The sequence below is a fragment of the Hyperolius riggenbachi genome, chromosome 10, assembly GCF_040937935.1.
Source record: "Hyperolius riggenbachi isolate aHypRig1 chromosome 10, aHypRig1.pri, whole genome shotgun sequence".
NCBI lineage: Eukaryota > Metazoa > Chordata > Amphibia > Anura > Hyperoliidae > Hyperolius > Hyperolius riggenbachi.
This window is the reverse complement of record NC_090655.1, coordinates 231957573-231977510: the sequence shown is the minus strand read 5'-3', so window position 1 is coordinate 231977510 and position 19938 is coordinate 231957573. Positions and strand designations below refer to the sequence as shown.

Below are 19938 nucleotides of genomic sequence, written 5' to 3'. Positions count from 1 at the left end.
ACAATTATTCTACTGAAGGCGTGAGATATATCAGGCAGCAAGTAAACAGCCCATTCTTTTAATGTGCTGGAAGCGAGAAAAATGTATATCAGTAAGGATCTGACTGTCTAAGGCAGAGGTCCCCAAACTTTTTTGGTCAAGGGCCGGGTCAATGTACTTCAGACTGATGGGGGCCGGAACATACATAAAATGATTTTGAAAAACATTACATTGAATCTAGGTATTGATTCCCCCCAATCATGCCTGGAGGAGAACTCCCAGCAGCAGCTATTCAGTCATGCGGCGCTGAAAAGCGTCTTTGTGCACCAGACAGTGAAGCATACTCAGGTGATAACCTGCTGTCCGAAGTGTTGAAGAATTGGATTGGAAGCCAGCGAATGACTGCTCACTGGCTTCTGCAGTATTTGGATGGGTGGTGCCAGAACTGCTATTCTATAGGCAGGCAGCCGATATTTAAAAGGTACAGTGGGCCGCATCTATAGGTTATAGATTTTTTAGGTTTGGGGGGCCAGTGAAAAAGCCTCAGCGGGCTGCATTCGGCCTGCAGGCCTTGGTTTGAGGACCACTGGTCTAAAGGCTCTTTTCCACAAGCAGTTGATAAGCAGAGAAAAGACTCTCGAACTCTCACATTTGCTTGCTGCTGCCTGGCAACTGCTCACTGAGCATGCAGTTCAGCCTCCCATGGAAAAGGGCCCTTATAGAAACAGCAGCAGGTCTTAGGACCTGTACACACTCCTGCGCTTGCGCTGCGTTTTTAAAATCGCAAAGCCTTCATGAAAATAGAAAAACGCATCGCACCAGTGTGTACAGGTTTTCACGATTTTCATGATTTTTCAAAAAAACGCATGCGATTTTAAAAGCGCAGCGCAAGCGCAGCACTGTGAACAGGCCCTAATTTGAGGCTCCTGTAGGTGGTGCTTAGGATCAACCTACCAAAATGGTCTATGAAAAAAAACAAGTGGTGAACTGGCAACAGGGCCCTGGCTGGCTGACCAAGACTCACTAATACTAGTGTGGGGAACAAAGACTAGCCTGCCTGGCCCAATCTCATATAAGAGATTCTGTGCCATATATTGCCGAAACAATGTAACGCTAGCCATGAAAGAACACACAGTGCATCACAGCTTGCTGCATCAGAGGGTGGGCAGCCAAAGACCTGTCAGAGTGGCCATGCAGACCTCTTCCCATTGCTCTGTGGTGTCCCCACTCACTCTGCAAGTGTGCCGTGTCCACAATGCACCGCTAGTCTAGTTTAAAGGAACCAGCAGGAAACCTCACAAGGACAATCTAGTAAAGTGATTGGGTGGATAGCACCCTCTCGGACTGCACTCACACTACTCAGCCAATCACAATGCTTTGTGCTGTATAGAGTGCTGTGATTAGAAAACTGTTCCCTATGAGGTTTCCTGCTGGGTCCTCTAAACTAGACTAGCCCCCGCTCTGTTGTACTTCTGTAAGTGTGCCATGTCCGTTCTGCTGTGCCCCCACTGACTCTGCCAGTGTGCCATGCCTATTCTGCTGTGTCCCCACTGACTCTGCCAGTGTGCCGTGCCCATTCTGCTGTGTCCCCACTGACTCTGCAAGTGTGCCATGCCTGCCTGCTATGTCCCCAGTAACACTCTGCCAGTGTGCCATGTCCGCTCTGCTGTATCCCCACTGACTCTGCCAGTGTGCCATGTCCGCTCTGTTGTGCCCCCACTGACTCTGTTAGTGTGCCGTGTCCATTCTGCTGTATCCCCACTGACTCTGCTAGTGTGCCATGTATGCTCTGCTGTGTCCCTATTGACTCTTCAAATGTGTAATGTCTACCTGCTATGTCCCCACTGACTCTGCAAGTGTGCCATGTCTGCCTTCTATGTCCCCAGTAACACTCTGCCAGTGTGCCATGTCTGCTCTGCTGTATCCCCACTTACTCTGCAAGTGTGCCATGTCTGCCTGCTATGTTCCCACTGACTCTGCTAGTGCGTCATGTCTGCTCTGCTGTATCCCCACTCTGCCAGTCAGACATATCAGCTCTGCTGTATCCCCACTGACTCTGCTAGTGTACCATGTCTGCCTGCTATGTTCCCACTGACTCTGCAAGTGTGCCATGTCTGCTCTGCTGTTTTCCCACTGACTCTGCAAGTGTGCCATGTCTGCCTGCTATGTTCCCACTGACTCTGTAAGTGTGCCATGTCTGCTCTGCTGTGTTCCCACTGACTCTGCAAGTGTGCCATGTCTGCCTGCTGTGTCCTCACTGACTCTGCAAGTGTGCCATGTCTGCTTTGCCCCCACTGACTCCACAAGTGTGCCATGTCTGCCCTGCTGTGTCCCTACAAACTCTGCAAGTGTGCCATGTCTGCTCTGCTGTGTCCTCACTGACTCTGCAAGTGTGCCATGTCTGCTCTGCTGTGTCCTCACTGACTCTGCAAGTGTGCCATGTCTGCTGTGTCCTCACTGACTCTGCAAGTGTGCCATGTCTGCTCTGCTGTGTCCTCACTGACTCTGCAAGTGTGCCATGTCTGCTCTGCTGTGTCCTCACTGACTCTGCAAGTGTGCCATGTCTGCTCTGCTGTGTCCCCACCCACCCTGCAACTGTGTATAGAGTGCAAAAAGAACTCTGTAGTGTAATTTCTATGGAAACCATAACATTTGTGGATTCAGATAATGGCTAATGTGTGATTTCTTTGCAGCAGTATGGATGCATTTTTTCAGGTACTAATCTCTAAATATGTGACATTTCGTTTTGCATGGAGCAATACAAAATTATACAGGGTAGAAGTTATTGAATCAGCATACAGATCTAAACACAACTGCACTGTTTAGTGTGGCAAAATTCCACTTCAAAATTCTTCATTCAAGAGGTTTATTTGTGGCCACTTTCAACATGCAAAGCATCAACCTCACGTTTCCTCATTTCCGTTATGTCCCACTCATCTCTAACTTACATCTGTAGAACTAAAAGTCTAAACATGCCCATCCTGCCTGTCAACTAAGCAGAACTACAGGATCCAGCATGCCCCACTCATTGCATTGGAGATTAGTCCAATTTAAGTGTCTCTTGGTTTTATAAATGTACAAGTACCAGCATGGACCTTTAATCATCACAGCTATCAGATGTGAAGAACTACAAGCCGCAGCATGCTGTTACAACTGGTGGGAACCTGTGCGACTGCAACTCCCAGCATTCCCTTTGCTCTCTGTTTATCTAATGCCTGAAGAACAGCTCTCCTTTTTCCACGACTAAGTTTCAACAAACGTGATCTACACACAACAGCTTACCTTATATACTTGCCAGTTCTAGCAATGTCTGCCCTGTACTTCCGCCTGCCTCCCCTCTAACCCTTAACTTCCTGTCTGCTTGCCCCGCCCCGCCCTGTCACATACTCCACCTTCTGGACAATTTGAGAACTGCACTGCAGACCACAGCACTAGTTTATGCATTGTAAGGTAACTTCGCACGGCTCTTCTCTGAATCTCAAGCTGGGAGCACACTTTGCAGAATTGCATACGTTTTAATTTCTTAAGGTGGCCATACACTGGTCGATTTGCCATCACATCAACCAACAGATAAATCCCTCTCTGATCGAATCTGATCAGAGAGGGATCGTATGGCTATGCAAAAAAATCATTTAGGTATGAATTTTGAAAGCGCTGCCATTCCTCCTGCTGTAGGGATCGTATGGCTGCCTTTACTGCAAACAGATTGTGAATCGATTTCAGCATGAAACCGATCACAATCTGTGAAGCTGCCACCGCCCCTTCCCCGCCACCCCCCCCCCCCCCCCCTGCATACATCACCTGATCCGACCGGCGCGAGTCCCCCAGTCTCTGCAGTCTTCTTCTCCGCTGGGCTCCGAGTCCGGCAGGCTTCACTGAACTTCCTGTCTGGGGGAAGTTTAAACAGTAGAGGGCGCTCTACTGTTTAAACTTCCTGCCGGGACAGTAAGTTCAGTGAAGCCTGCCGGACTCGGAGCCCAGCGCGGAGAAGAGGACAGCGGAGAGAGCGGGGACTCGCGCCGGCGGAGCAGGTAATGTATTGGCTCTGTATTGCGTCGGTCGTTGGGCATTCGAACGCCGCTATCGACGCACTCCCAACTAGTGTTGGGCGAACACCTGGATGTTCGGGTTCGGGCCGAACATGGGCCAGATGTTCGGCATGTTCGGCCCGAACCCCGAACTCCCCGAACATCCTGCTTTTGGGGGCCCTATGGGGTCGCAGGCATAAGGGGGGAGCATGCCCCGGTCACGGGGGGTCGGAAATTCCCCCCACCCCCTCCGCTAGCGCTCCCCCCTCTGCCCGCTTCCCCATACAAAAATTTTCCTTAAAGTTCAATAGTACCTTCAGTGGCTGGCCTGGCTGGCACTGTGGTGTGTTGTGAGTGAGGAGGAGGAGGAGGAGTCCGGAGAGTGACGCGTTGAGGCCGGGCAGCGGGCGGTTCAGCGGTAGTACCCTTGTGGTACTTCCGCCCTTTCTCTGACCTCACGTCCTCTGCATACGAGGGTACGCGTCACGCGTACCCTCGTATGCGTCATCACGTAGAGGACGTGAGGTCAGAGAAAGGGCGGAAGTACCACAAGGGTACTACCGCTGAACCGCCCGCTGCCCGGCCTCAACAAGTCACTCTCCGGACTCCTCCTCCTCCTCACTCACAACACACCACAGTGCCAGCCAGGCCAGCCACTGAAGGTACTATTGAACTTTAAGGAAAATTTTTGTATGGGGAAGCGGGCAGAGGGGGGAGCGCTAGCGGAGGGGGTGGGGGGAATTTCCGACCCCCCCGCGACCGGGGCATGCTCCCCCCTTATGCCTGCGACCCCATAGGGGGGCAGTATTCGGCCGAACAGGGCCCTGTTCGGCCGAACAGGGGCCCTGTTCGGCATGTTCGGCTGGGCATTGAGCTGAAGGCCGAACACCATGAGGTGTTCGGCCGAACTCGAACATCACCCGAACAGGGTGATGTTCTGCAGAACCCGAACAGTGGCGAACACTGTTCGCCCAACACTACTCCCAACCTGCCGGCGATCGAGCAAAATCTCCCGCATGGACGGAACGACGGGAATCGTCGGGAACGATTGATTTCAGACGTAAATCGATCGTTCTGTCAGCGTTTGCGCAACGATTTCACAGCAGATTCGATCAAAGTGATCAAATCTGCTGTATATAGGCGGGAAAATCGTTAGGTGTATGGGCCCCTTTACTGTACTGTAAGTGATTTCTTGTCTGAGGTAAGCCACCTCAAGTTGGTTTTATAACATAACTTTTATAACTCTTGGCCTCCTCTCCACTGTGTGTTGTACCTAATATGCTCATAGTATTCAAAGTCTGTTGGTTGTCACACTACATGGAGGTGGTAAAATTGGTCAGTGATTGGCCAATCTAAATAGATGTGTGTATTCACCTTTAGGGCACCCAAAATGATCCTCGTTGCCCGTGAAGCTACAGCGATGAAGCACTTTTAGTTCACCAGGAAACACACACACACACACACACACACACACACACACACACACACACACACACACACACACACACACACACACACACACACACACACACACACACACACACACACACACACACACACACACACACACACACACACACACACACACACACACACACACACACACACACACACACACACACACACACACACACACACACACACACACACACACACACACACACACACCCCCTGAGACATCTTAGCTAATGATGCTGCTGTGTGTGAATTGTCCATGAGCAGGTTGTGATGCAATTATATGTAAAGTATATACATTTTCATTTGTATACCATTTCCTTTGAAGAGAGCTGTAAGGACATTTGAATATTGCCTAGCCTGCAGCCATATTCATTAACACACTGAAAATGAGAAAACCAGATGGGTGATGTGTATAGCGACAGAGAATGTGTATAGTGAAGTGTATTCAAGTCATTGTCAAATAGAAACTTGTCTGAAACAACATGAATAGGCAGATGGATAATAACACACAAAACTGTCTGATGTGTGAATACATGATTTTTATTATTATTTAGTATTAATATAGTGCTGACATCTTCTGCAGTACTGTGCAGAGTATATTGTCTTGTCACTTAACTGTCCCTTAGAGGGGGCTCATAATCTAATCCCTACCATCCTCATATATCTATTTCGTGTAGTGTATGTTTCATAGTCTAAGGCCAATTTTAGGGGGAAGCCAGTCAACATATCTGTATGTTGGGATGTGGGAGAAAACCGGAGTGCCTGGAGGAAATCGCAAACATTAGGAGAACATGTTAACTCCATGCAGATAGTGCCCTGGCTGGAATTTAAACCAGGGACCTGGCTCTGCAAGGTGAAAGTACTAACTGCTACACCACCATGCTGCTCCAACATGTCACCAATAGTGTTGTCCGGATCATGAACGATTCGGATCTTTGATCTGAATCTATTTTGTGAGTCGAATCATCCGAATCATCAAAATGAGTGATTCGGATCGGAAAAGGGGCGTGGCCAGGAGAGACACGCCCCCCCCCTCTCAGCAGGCAGCGGGGTCCTGGAAGCAGAGCTGAGATGGATCGCTCTGTTGGTGGGGAGCCAGGCTTGCAGGGAGACAAGTAGATGAGAGAGAGGGGACATGGGTGCCACTGCCAGATATGTGTAGAGCCAGGGCCGGGCCGAGGCATAGGCTGGAGAGGCTCCAGCCTCAGGGCGCAGTGTAGGAGGGGGCGCAGAATTCATTCAGCTGTCATTCCTAATTGTGTTTGAAGCAGAAAGAAATAAGAAAAGGGGATACATGGCAGTGACTGCAAGCCATATAACTAGATATTAAGGTGTTGGGGAGGTTGTGGGCCCTGTGGCGCCTCTTAGTCTATGAGCAATCAGTGTGTGATGGCTGGGGTGGCAGGGATGGAGGGGCGCATTTTGGTGTCTCAGCCTTGGGTGCTGGAGGACCTTGTCTCGGCTCTGTGTAGAGCACACATACTGGCTATAATGTGCTGCCCAAGCCCATTATAGGCTGTCTGTTCCGTAGTTGTACACAGTGAACACATTGGAAGCTTTTAGCTCAGCACAGCTCAGTAACTTTGCAGGCACTGTGATTGAAAGGCAATATGATCCCCCTGCACTCGCTCTAAACAGCTGCACTTTACTTCTGGGAATGCTTTCTTTCACTATGCGACGTTTGCTTTCAAAATACACAGATGAGCATATAGGTGAAATACATGTAAAGCATAATGATTGCAGCATGTGGGTGTTGTGTGTAAACATTTCTGCTCTATGCTCATCCCTCCTCCCTTCTCTGTCCACTCCCTGCCCTCTGTCCATCTTCTCCCCTTCTCTGTGTGTCCACCCCCCTTCCCTTCTCCTGTCCACAGCAGGGAAAGACCTGTCCTGCTGTTTATTTCACTCCCGAATGCTTCGGTAGTAAAATGATCCGAGATTCGGATCAAAGATCCGGATCTCTTCAATGATCCGATTCGAATCATCCGGATCATTGAAAAGATCCGAACTTCCCATCTCTAGTCACCAAAAGAGGATGTCATTCCATTTGATACCAAGGTAGAAATTATTTAGCCCCTTGGGCAGTGATGGCTAACCTTGACACTCCAGCTGTGACAAAACTACAAATCCCATCATGCCTCTGCTTCCCCGGGTTATGCTTAGAGCTGCCAGAGTATTGCAAAGCCTCATGGGACTTGTAGTTTCACCACAGCTGGAGTGTCAAGGTTAGCCATCACTGTCCTAGGGCTACATTTCAGGCTATAAAATAGACAATCATAGGATCAGTAAGGGCTTGTTCACTCTAAGGGCTGGTGCACACCGATCGGCTTTTTCAGCTTGCGGCTGCGGATCCGCTTGTTCAATGTATCTCAATGGGGTGGTGCACACCAGAGCAGGAGGCGTTTTGCAGAAACGAAAAATGCCGGGGTGAGGCATTTTTTGGATTGCGGGTGCGTTTCTGCCTCAATGTTAAGTATAGGAAAAACGCAAACTGCTCTGAAAAACGCCTGCCGGCGTTTTTGTTACAGAAGCTGTTCAGTAACAGCTTTACTGTAACAATATATGAAATCTACTATACTGAAATCCGCTGCAGCAATCCGCAAAACACCATAGAAAAAGAAGAAAAAGCGTTTCAAAATCTGCTAGCATTTTGCGGATCTGCTAGCGGTTTTTGGTGTGCACCAGGCCTCAGGGCTGGTGCGCACCGAGCGGCTTTTTCAGCATTTCTGCAGCCACTTGCGGCTGCGGATATGCTTGGTCAATGTATCTCAATGGGGTGGTTCACACCAGAGCGGGAGGCGTTTTGCAGAAACGCATACTCCCGGGGTGAGGCATTTTTTGGATTGCGGATGCGTTTCTGCTTCAATGTTAAGTATAGGAAAAACGCAAACCGCTCTGAAAAACGCCTGTTCAGAGCGGTTTTGCCAGCGTTTTTGTTACAGAAGCTGTTCAGTAACAGCTTTACTGTAACAATATATGAAATCTACTATACCAAAACCGCTACACAAAACCGCAAAACGCTAGCTGAAACGCTACAGAAAAATAAGAAAAAGCGTTTCAAAATCTGCTAGCATTTTGCGGATCTGCTAGCGGTTTTTGGTGTGCACCAGGCCTAAGGGTGCTTTTACCTTTTTTTTTTAAAGAGAACCCGAGGTGTGTTTAAAGAATGTTATCTGCATACAGAGGCTGGATCTGCCTATACAGCCCAGCCTCTGTTGCTATCCCAAACCACACTAAGGTCCCCCCTGCACTCTGCAATCCCTCATAAATCACAGCCGTGCTGTTAGGCTGTGTTTACATCTGTAGTGTCAGTCTCAGCTGCTCCCCCGCCTCCTGCATAGCTCCAGTCCCTGCCCCCGTCCCTTCCCTCCAATCAGCAGGGAGGGAAGGGATGCAGGCGGGGACTGGAGTTCTGCAGGAGGCGGGGAGAGCAGCAGACTGACACTATAGAGATAAACACAGCCAGCTCTGACAAGCTGTTTGTCAGCAGCGTGGCTGTGATTTATGAGGGATTGCAGAGTGCAGGGTGACCTTAGGGGGGTTTGGGATAGCAACAGAGGCTGGGCTGTATAGGCAGATCCAGCCTCTGTATGCAGATAATATTCTTCAAACCCACCTCGGGTTCTCTTTAAGCTCCGGCAATTTTCAAAATCACCCTAAAAGCGCTTGTTAAATGATTCCCTATGAGAGTTTTCAAATCTGAGTGGTTCGTTTCTGATCCGCTCACCAAAGCGCTGCCTGTATCAGGTATAGCAAAATCGCAAAGCTCTTGAAAAAATGATTTGTATAGCGATTTCCCCAGGGCTTTGGTGAATAAATACATTGGGCTTGATTCACTAAGACAAATAGCATGCCTTATCGGAGATAACACTCCTTATCAAAGTTAACACACCTTATCAGAGTAGCATAGCGAGCGCTACAAAGTTATGCCTGCTAATTGGCAATGACGAGAGCTCCACTCGTCCTGCCCTGAGCCTCTGTGGGTTTGTAACGCTTGCTATGCTACTCTGATAAGGCGTGTTAACTTTGATAAGGTGTGTTATCTCTGATAAGGCATGCTATTTGTCTTTGGAAATGAATTAAGCCCAACTACACTAGCAAAGGTTACCCTGACCTAATCAGCTTTGACTCCTCCCACACCAGGAATTAGACATTACATAAGGGTAAAGTTCTATTTCTGTTTTATGTCCTTTTATTTTTATAAGCGAATGTCTTCTTGTGTGTCATTGTCATTTTTACTTTTGTTATTGTATATATTATTTTTGTATATATTCTTTATGCACTGTTCCACTTTTTGGACTATTAAATCTTTATTTAGTCTAGTCTAGTTTATTTAGTTAGTCTGCAGAGTATTGTAATGCACATCAGTGCCATATTGTATGCTCAGTAGTTTCATTGCATTTCATTCAGATTGCATTGTGTGTGGTGTTCTTGTCCTTTGGGTCTAAAGCCTATGGCTGACCCAAGATACATGAACACCGGCCTGTGCGCGTGCAGCTTGGCAGCAGGGTATGCAATTGTTGTAACTGCAGGCAGGTACAGATCTCCTATCTCCACAGGAATCTTTGTGTGTGTATTGTGTCCAGCAGATTTGTTTCAGACAAATGCTAGTGGTGGCTGAGTCTTGCAAGATGTGGTTGAGGGTGAAAGACTTGTTTTATCCAAAATAAGGCTGCTCCTCCTCTCAATATGGTCAAAAACAGTTAGGTCCTGTCTCTACTGGCTTGCTGAGGGGTCGGGTCCTGACAATACTCACGTCCTGTTTTGCTTACTGTGCACTGGGAAAGGATGGGAACAGAGCTTCACATGGCTACCTAGAACTACTATCTCTGGGGGGTGTCCCATGGCTAGTGGATACTACTGTCTGGCATTTGCAAATGGCTACCTGATTCTACTCACTCTGGAGGTTCACATGGCTACATAATACTGCTATTTGTGGGGCTTCGCATAGCTATTTAATGCTGCAATTTTGATGGCTAACATAACTACCTGCTACAATCTGAGGGGACCACATGGCAGCCTAATCTCCAGTTTTTTTATTCTGATATGAAGAATACAAAGAACATAATAAGTTCCCTTTGTTTTGTCCCATCCTTGTATTCAGGTACTGCAGCAAGTCCAGTTGTAGTTAGTGTTTTTTATGTGGATTCAGGGAAGAAGCTCCACCAGCTGCAGCTACCAGCTAGGAGACGACAAGCAGTAGCACGGACTGTGGGCCTGGCAGGCTTCCTTTAGGTGCGAGGCAGAGCGGAGGTTACAGATTCCCAGTCACACAAAGGTATTGGCTGAGCCAGGCGTGTTCCGGCTTTCAGAATTATGCCCCCTTTGCCAATATTGGACGCACAATAATTTGTATCCCATCTTTAATTGTGGAAATAGGATATAGGAAATTACAGCCTGCTTGATTTGCAGTTTCCAGCAGATTCAAAGTTCTCCATGCTGGGATGTATAGCTGCCTGGAATGGTTTTCTGCCTTAGCGTAAGGCCAACCAGACATTGGGCTTGATTCATTAAGCCAAATAGCATGCCTTATCAAAGATAACACGCCTTATCAAAGGTAACATGCCTTATCAGAGTAGCATAGCGAACTTATGCCTGCTAATTGGCAATGACGAGAGCTCCACTCGTCCTGCCCTGAGCCCCTGCGGGTTCGTAGCATTCGCTATGCTACTCTGATAAGGCATGTTAACTTTGATAAGGCATGCTATTTGTCTTAGTGAATCAAGCCCATTGACTATGACTATGCAGCAGTCTGATTGTACAGTTGTATCGATATCAATGTGGTATGAGAACTAATAGGCTGGATGTAACATGGCACATTGTTCAGGAATTGGGAATTTAAAATGTGTTAAAGTGTACCTAAGAGAAAGAATATAGAGGACTTTATACTTACCTGAGACTTCCTCCAGCCCCACGTACTGAGCTCCCTCACCATCCTCCAGCCAGCTCTGTTCATCTGTATTTCTTCCCATTAGTAAGGCTTCAGGAACAATAACCAAATAAAAAAGTACCCAATAAGAGCACCAACCTGATTCAGTGAGAAGTATCATAACATACATTAGGCAGCACGGTGGCGTAGTGGTTAGGGGCTCTCGCCTTGCAAGCGCTGAGTCCCCGGTTCGAATCCAAGCCAGGTCAACATCTGCAAGGAATTTGTATTTTCTCCCCGTGTCTGCGTGCGTTTCCTCCGGGCACTCAGGTTTTCTCCCACATCCCAAAAACATACAGATAAGTGAATTGGCTTTGCCCTAAAATTGGCCCTAGACTATGATACATACACTACACAATACCTACATAGACATAGGACTATGGTAGGGACTAGATTGTGAGCACCTCTAAGGGACAGTTAGTGACAAGACAATATACTTTGTACAGCGCTCCGTAATATGTCGGCGGCGGTGCTATATAAATACTTAAATAAATATATCATTTTATTGAGGATCTATATAACATTTAAAAATCACTGCAAGGTGAAGCAGTAGGTGGTAACATATAAGATAATATATGGGTAATAATCAATAATGGAACAGTCTCCAACTAATATATCAGAAGTACATGTTAGCTCAAATAACATTAACCCCATAATTCCTACAGCATACAGTGAATAAATCAGGGCTGTGGAGTCGGGACAAAAATCTTCCGACTCCTCAGTTTATGAAATCACGACTCCGGGTACCCAAAATGGCTTCGACTCCTCGATTCTGACTCCTTAGCCTAATACTTAACAGGGCTGTGGATTTTGTACAAAAATCATCCGACTCCGACGCCTCAGTTTTTTTAAATCAACGACTCAACTCCACAGCCCTGGAATAAATGCATAAAAATCCAATACCACAAATAAATTGATTGCGCAGTGTTAACAGACAAAAACAAAGCCTAGAGGAAGGATAATAATAAGTGAATATCAGGCCAGGAGTAAAATAGCAGGGCCTAATAAAGTGCAATAGTGAGAGGAATAAAGTGCTGAGTGAATGAAAAAAGTGCTTATGTGCTGTTATGAAGAGGAAGACTGAGGACTACCTAGCGCTAACCACCTTAATGCATCTCACGGTGACGGGCACTACCGCTTCTGGTAGAGGCTTGGTGAAGAATGGCAATATATACTTTTCATTGAATCAGGTTAGTGCTGTTTTTGGGTAATTTTTTTCTTTGGCCGTTGTTCTTGATCCATTATTCCTATTAGCACATCCTGCTATTTGTCTGGCCTTTATATCCCCTATTCAGAAATGTAATTGTCCAGCTCAATTATTTGTTGTAAATTGTTACATGGTGCTTGTCCATCTTTTGATGAATATCTGATTGTTGCTTTCTTGCCTTGTTAGTAAGTCTTCAGTCGCATCAGTCAGGCTACACTGTGCATGCGCGGCAGAGCCAGGCATGCCCCCTCATCATGTTCCCATTGGTTAGTACCATATGGTAGGGGTCTCCTTCCTTCCTTGCGTGAGACCAGAATGGAGGGATGGTCCATGGCTTTAATAGCTACACCCCCTCCAATATGTAAAGGATGGGGATGAGAATATGCCACACCAGACACACCCCATACTACAATGGGCTGCAGGAGGATTGTCTGCTTCTGCAATGTGATAGCCTTGCTCCAGATGTCATCATGATGACAGCTCAAATCTTAGGTGTCTTTTGTGGGTATGGGGATAGGGAGCTGGGGGTACTCAGTGCTAGAGAGTGAGAGAAAAATACAGTTTTTTGTGGACACCTGAAGTCTCTCCATACTCCATAAAAGAAACAAACATGAAAGTTAAATACAATAATGGGAGAGGGGCTCTGGATTTTCCAGAAGCTTCCTGAACCCTTCTTCAGCCCACAAATCCCTCTTTACCTTCAACTAAACGCAAATCAAATAATTTTTTTCCCGGCTGTCCTCCCTTCCGCCTTATGAGTGCATCCCTATTGGGCATGCATGAGTAGGGTCCACGCATGCCGAGTAGTGAATCGCTTGTGCACAGAGGACAAAATCCATACCCAAGCGGCGGTGTGCTACTGGGCATGTACAGATCTTACTTGCACATGCTCAGTATGTGTGCACTCATACACAGCGGGAAAGCGGCCACGATAAACAAAATTGACAAACTCATGTTGAGTATGTTTAGAGGGACCCAGCGCTGGAACAGTGGGGTGTGAAAGGACCTTGGAAGCCTCCCACTACTGAGGTAAGTACTTCAGCTGTACTTCAAATGAAATAGATGTTAATTTCTATTAAACATCAAATCAGATGATAAACTATTACAATTTTTAAGACCGTCTCAAGTGATTTTCAGTTGAACATGGATTAGGAGTGGCCATTCTGTTTCTGATGGAGGATGGGGGCTGCAGGGAGGAGTGGCACACAATCAGCTTCATAGTTTTGTACCAATACAAAAAAGGAGGGGAAGAGCATTCACAAAATAGGAGGAGCGCGTCACAGCTACTGGTCTCTAAGGCCTAAGACCACAGTTTTGAAGAAAAGGAGATAGTCGGCACTGCTTACAGTGTAAAAAATAGCTCTTTATTTATAGCTCAAATACATAAAAGCAAAGAGAGAGTGTAGCAGCCTGCCTGGCAGAAGATGGCAGCTCTACAGCTTTGAAGAAAGGACACTGAAACCGCAACCTTCCAGCTGCAGCTGCTACAATCTCTTTGCTTTTATGTATTTGAGCTATGAATAAAGAGCTATTTTTTATATTGCAAGCATTGACGACTATCTCCTTAGCTTTGCACCAAAACAGGAAATCTGGGTGCCAGAGGTATGACGAAAGTTTGAATGCCTCATAGGTGCCCTTGTTAATACCAGCAATAAATGCCTAGCGCCCTCTATTTGTAGCCACAATATCTTATCGGGCACCTCCCGAACCCAAATGTCAGATATAGCCGGTATGAACATGGGCGAACAAACTATCACAGCGCCTGATATGTATTGTGATATGGCGAAGACAGTGCAGATATTAGCAGCTTTGCGGTGGTGGAGCACGGTTAGGGTTAGGCATCAGTGGGGGTTTGTTTAGGGTTAGGCAACGGTAGAGGGTGGACTTGTGTAAAAACAGAGATAAGATTAGTGATAGTAAAGTACCAGTAACATTAATCAACATTTTACTATTGGAATTACCACTGTCAGATAGAATATCTGTAAATTTAGCAATATTTTACTAGAGGCTCTTTTTGGCGCAGTGGGTTCCATAGGTATTAAATCCAAATTTCTGCTGGATTCTGACCCAATAACAGGTGGTGCAAAGGGCCTGATTCACAAAGCGGTGCTAACAGTTAGCACGCTGGTGAAAAGCCCTTTATCATGCCTAAACTCAGTTTAGGCATGATAAGTTTAGGTGTGATAAGTTTAGGCATGATAAGTTTAAGCACCAACTGTGTTAGCACGGCAGTGCACAGCTGATCAACAGTTTTGCGCTAGCAAAGTCTGGTGCACTACGCATAGAGTTTAATGGCGCTGCTTTGCGTGCGGGGCTTTGCACGCTATCTACACTTATCTAAACTTAGCATGCCTAAACTTATCACCTAAACTTATCACACCTAAACTTATCACACCTAAACTGGCTTTTCACCAGCATGGTGCAATGGTTATCACGCCTAAAGTCTCTAACTGGGTTAGCACCGCTTTGTGAATCGAGCCCAAAGTGTCACACAACACAGGTGATTGATATCAGGGAGCAGAAATGGTTAAAGAGATGCAAATAATTTTATATGAAATTTAACTTCACAATATTGTTTATTTTAACAAGGAGGAACAGGAGAAAGGAATGCAGTAACACATGATCCACATGGATATATAGCAATAACATGAACAGAAGAGCGCCAACATTCAAACATAATATTACATTCCTGAGTGCAAACACAATTAAACATATTACTTTTATGAGCTAACAAAACAAGGTCACACATGAGTAATCTCCTTAATATCATTAATATATGTTAATTCTATGCAAATATATGCTATTTAGAACTATTTATCAGCAGCAGCCAATTGGTAACCTTCTATCCCTCAATTCCAAATGAAACGGTCAGACTGCATGCTGGGATTGCACAGGAGCATTTCCTGCCCTCTGAACATGAACACTTAAGGTGGCCACACACCATACAATTAAAAGACCCAATTTTTCACCAATTTGATCATTTTGATCGGCTGTCCCGAAAAATCGAGAGCTTTTGTTTTCGATCGATAAATCTGATCGAATTTCCCATTTTTTTATTTGTGGAGATTGGACATGTTGGAAAATTCAGACCAACTTTATCAAGAATTGTGTGGTGTGTGTGATGGATTGTCAATTACTTGATGTTCAGTTCCAATACATTTTGAGTTTTCAATGATTTCATTCACGATTGAGGAAAAATTGAACATAGGTGTGTGTGTGGTACTTTGGGCAGATTTTTGAATTGTTACAGTCAGAAAAATCAATTGCTATTCTTGAATTGAACAGATATTAAAAAAATTGTATGGCCACCTTTAGACATTTACCCCCCCCCCCCCAATTTTTTTTAAAAACTGTCAGAATTGGGGGGGGGGGGGGGGGGGGAGGGGGGGGGGAAGTCATGTTAACCAGGACGCACATACGCTTTATTTAAACAAAAGCCATGAGGCTAGTTACACACCGGTCGATGTGGCCAACAGATAAATCCCTCGCCAATCGTTATCTGAAATCTATTGAATGTTTGTGGAGCTGCTCAATACCTGATGGCCCCCAGGTCTGCCCCTTCTAATGTACCCCCCCAGCCATTCAGAGTATAGGCAGCAGAGCTTACACTTGCCTGTCTGCTGGCATGTGTCCCTTATATATATTATACATATTGCCAGTGCTCCTCCTGGTCTCTTCTTTCCCTGGGCGCCTGTGTCCTGTGATAAATGCTCGAGGCAAAACACTTAGTGCCCGATGGCATGTACCTTATGTGACCACATACATGGTGAGCCTTTAGCATTAATTATGATAAACAGACACAGGGAGAGAAAAAAAAAAGGCTCCCTTTCTCTTCTTTTATTTACTGTCCCAAGAAGATCTGGCTTAAAACGTTTCCTTCACTGAACCAGGTCCAGTTTTCCCTCTAGGTGATGTTATGCTTGATCCTACAGGCAGCTAATGTGGGCAGAGTGGCTTACATGTTGTGGCCCAGACTCCTATATAATAAGCGCCACTTGCCCCCCTGCATGTGCCTCCCCCTTCTCCTCCATGATTAACAGAGCCATGCTAGGCACACTCAAACTAGTATAATTACCTAGCTCCGTCCCCACCCAACCACTCTGCTCATAGCTGCATCCTACTGCTGTAATGTGGCTCACAAACCAATGGCAGGACTCAAGTAAGACCAGCCAGCGGGAGAGCTGACCAGCAGAGGACAGGATAGGTAAATATCACAGAGCACTTCCTGCACAGCTTGGCCTGTGGAAATTCACATTCATGAACATCCTTATTCATATTCAGAACTTTTTTTATGGTGATAAAGAAGAGAATGCAAAAGTCCATTTATTTCAGTAATTCAACTTAAAAGGTGAAAGTAATATATGAAGTAGACTTAATACATGCAAAACAAGATATTTCAAGCCTTTATTATGAATATTTGCTGATTATGGCTTACAGCTTATGAGAACCCCAAATCAAAATCTCAGACCATTAAAATATTGTGAAAATGTTCAGTATTCTAGACTCAAAGTACCAGATTCTAATCAACTAATTAACCCAAAAGACCTGCAAAAGGTTCCTATTTCATATATTAGTTTCACCTTTTAAGTTGAACTACTAAACTAAATGAACTTTTGCACAATATTCTATTTTTCGAGTGTCACCTGTATTGGGCAGGGGGTGGGGGTATTATGGATGCAAGAACTATGGGGTTAATGACTGTAATAGTTGTACTTGTTATATCGGACACGTGTAACGCCTACGTTGTATGGCGCTGTTAATGCTTTTTCTTTAAAGTCTGTTGATTTTAGCACAAGTTAGTCTCTTTATTATCATACAAAAAATGTTCTAAATATGAATAAGGATGTTCACAAATGTGAATTCTCTGAGATCCAAGAAGACATGACTTCAAGGGAAAATGCTTCCCACACTCTGCTTGTGGAAAACAGCTTCCCTCGCTCTGCTCGTGGAAAACAGCTTCCCACGCCCTGCTCGTGGAAAACAGCTTCCCACGCCCTGCTCGTGGAAAACAGCTTCCCACGCCCTGCTCGTGGAAAACAGCTTCCCACGCCCTGCTCGTGGAAAACAGCTTCCCACGCCCTGCTCGTGGAAAACAGCTTCCCACGCCCTGCTCGTGGAAAACAGCTTCCCACGCCCTGCTCGTGGAAAACAGCTTCCCACGCCCTGCTCGTGGAAAACAGCTTCCCACGCGCTGCTCGTGGAAAACAGCTTCCCACGCCCTGCTCGTGGAAAACAGCTTCCCACGCCCTGCTCGTGGAAAACAGCTTCCCACGCCCTGCTCGTGGAAAACAGCTTCCCACGCCCTGCTCGTGGAAAACAGCTTCCCACGCCTTGCTCGTGGAAAACAGCTTCCCACGCTCTGCTCGTGGAAAACAGCTTCCCACGCTCTGCTCGTGGAAAACAGCTTCCCACGCTCTGCTCGTGGAAAACAGCTTCCCACGCTCTGCTCGTGGAAAACAGCTTCCCACGCTCTGCTCGTGGAAAACAGCTTCCCACGCTCTGCTCGTGGAAAACAGCTTCCCACGCTCTGCTCGTGGAAAACAGCTTCCCACGCTCTGCTCGTGGAAAACAGCTTCCCACGCTCTGCTCGTGGAAAACAGCTTCCCACACTTGTAAAAAAAAAAATGCTGCTAAGATGTGTGAATTTTCTGATGTCTAAGAAGACTTGACTTCACGGTGAAACATTTCCCACATTCTGAACATGAAAAAGGACCTTTGTGATTTTTCTGATGTCTAAGAAGAGCAGACTTCTTACTAAAGCGTGTTCCACATTGCGCACATGGAAATGAGCGAGGGCATTTGTGCAGTCTCTTGTGTTTTAAAAGAACAGATTTCCAAGTAAAACTTTCCCGACAATCTTCACATGAAAAAGGACGTTCGCCAGTGTGAATTCTCTGATGTCGAAGAAGACTCGACTTTACAGAAAAACATTTCTCACATTCTGAACATGAAAATGGCCGCTCACCTGTGTGACTTCTCTGGTGTGCTAAAAGAGCTGACTTCTGAGCAAAACAGCTCCCACATTCTGCACATGGAAAAGGACGTTCACCTGTGTGAACTTTATGGTGTGTTAAAAGAACGGATTTCCAAGCAAAACATTCCCCACACTCTGCACATGAAAAGGGGCGTTCACCAGTGTGAATTATCTGATGTCGAAGTAGACTTGATTTTGCTGTAAAACATTTGCCACAATCTGAGCATGAAAAGGGACGCTGATCTTTTAGAACTTTCTGTGGTAAATTCTTTTTGATTTGGTTACCTTTAGATAATGGAAATGTATTAAGAGTACATGATTTACCAGATGATTTCTCAGATTTAGACTGATGAGATGACCGATTTGTTCTACGAAGCCTAGGATGTATATCTGGAATACCAAGATGTGATATGTCAGAAGATTCCTCAGGATTAGAGGGATCCGGTGATCTTTCCTCATGGTTAAGTCTGTGATGTGTATTTCCAGTAATGGGGTTTCCTCCTGGGGAATATTGTGTGACGCCATTATCTTCTGCATTATCATCTGGAGGTGAGATAAGACGTCCCTCCGAGGTGTTCCCCACATCCTGTCCATCTATTGGGGAAATAATAATAGTTATAGCACATGTTTGTGTCATTTTAGGGAATAGAAATAAATGAATGGGGAATGGAAAAGTCTGCAACAACCATTAAATCACATTTAGCAGAAATAATAAAATTTTCACCTTCCTCTGAAGACTGCTGCCCCCTCACATTTGTCTCTTCTTCTTCTTACATAACTGTCCTCATCATGTCACCCTCCTCCACAGACTGCTGATCACCCCTCACATAGGTCTCTTCTTCTTCCTCTTTAATTGTCCTTATGTCCCCCTTCATCTTAGACTTCTGACCACCCCCACATTTGTCTTTTCTTCTTCCTCCATAACTGTCCACATCATGTCACTCTCCTCCACAGATTGATGATCACACCTCACATACGTCTCTTCTTCCTCTTTAATTGTCCTCATCATGTCCCCCTTCATCTTAGACTTCTGATCACTCCTCACATTTGTCTTTTCTTCTTCCTCTATAAAGGGGCCCATACACCTAACGATTTTCCAGCCGATATTCAGCAGATTCGATCATTGTGATCGAATCTGCTGTGAAATCATTGCACAAACGCTGACCGAACAATAGATTTCCATTCGAAGTCGATCGTTCCTGTCGATCCGTCCATGCGGAAGATTTTGCTCGATCACCGGCGGGTCGGGAGTGCGTCGATATCGGCGTTCGAATGTCCGACGACTGCCGCTAGAGGCAATACATTACCTGCTCCACTGACGCGTGTCCCCGCTGTCACAGCTGCTCCTTCTCCGCTGGGTTCC

The 19938-nt window shown here is 46.0% G+C and overlaps 1 protein-coding gene across 1 annotated transcript in view; it reads right to left on the bottom strand.

Moving 5' to 3' along the window:
• LOC137536896 (uncharacterized) overlaps nucleotides 1–19938 on the bottom strand; it is a 133550-nt gene that overhangs the window by 47411 nt on the left and 66201 nt on the right. The window contains exons 9-12 of the mRNA XM_068259076.1: nucleotides 19458–19640; nucleotides 18267–19169; nucleotides 17419–18184; nucleotides 3262–3315 (exon numbers count right to left, since the gene is read on the bottom strand). Coding sequence (XP_068115177.1) covers nucleotides 3262–3315; nucleotides 17419–18184; nucleotides 18267–19169; nucleotides 19458–19640 — 1906 coding nt within the window. The remainder of the gene's footprint in view (nucleotides 1–3261; nucleotides 3316–17418; nucleotides 18185–18266; nucleotides 19170–19457; nucleotides 19641–19938) is intronic.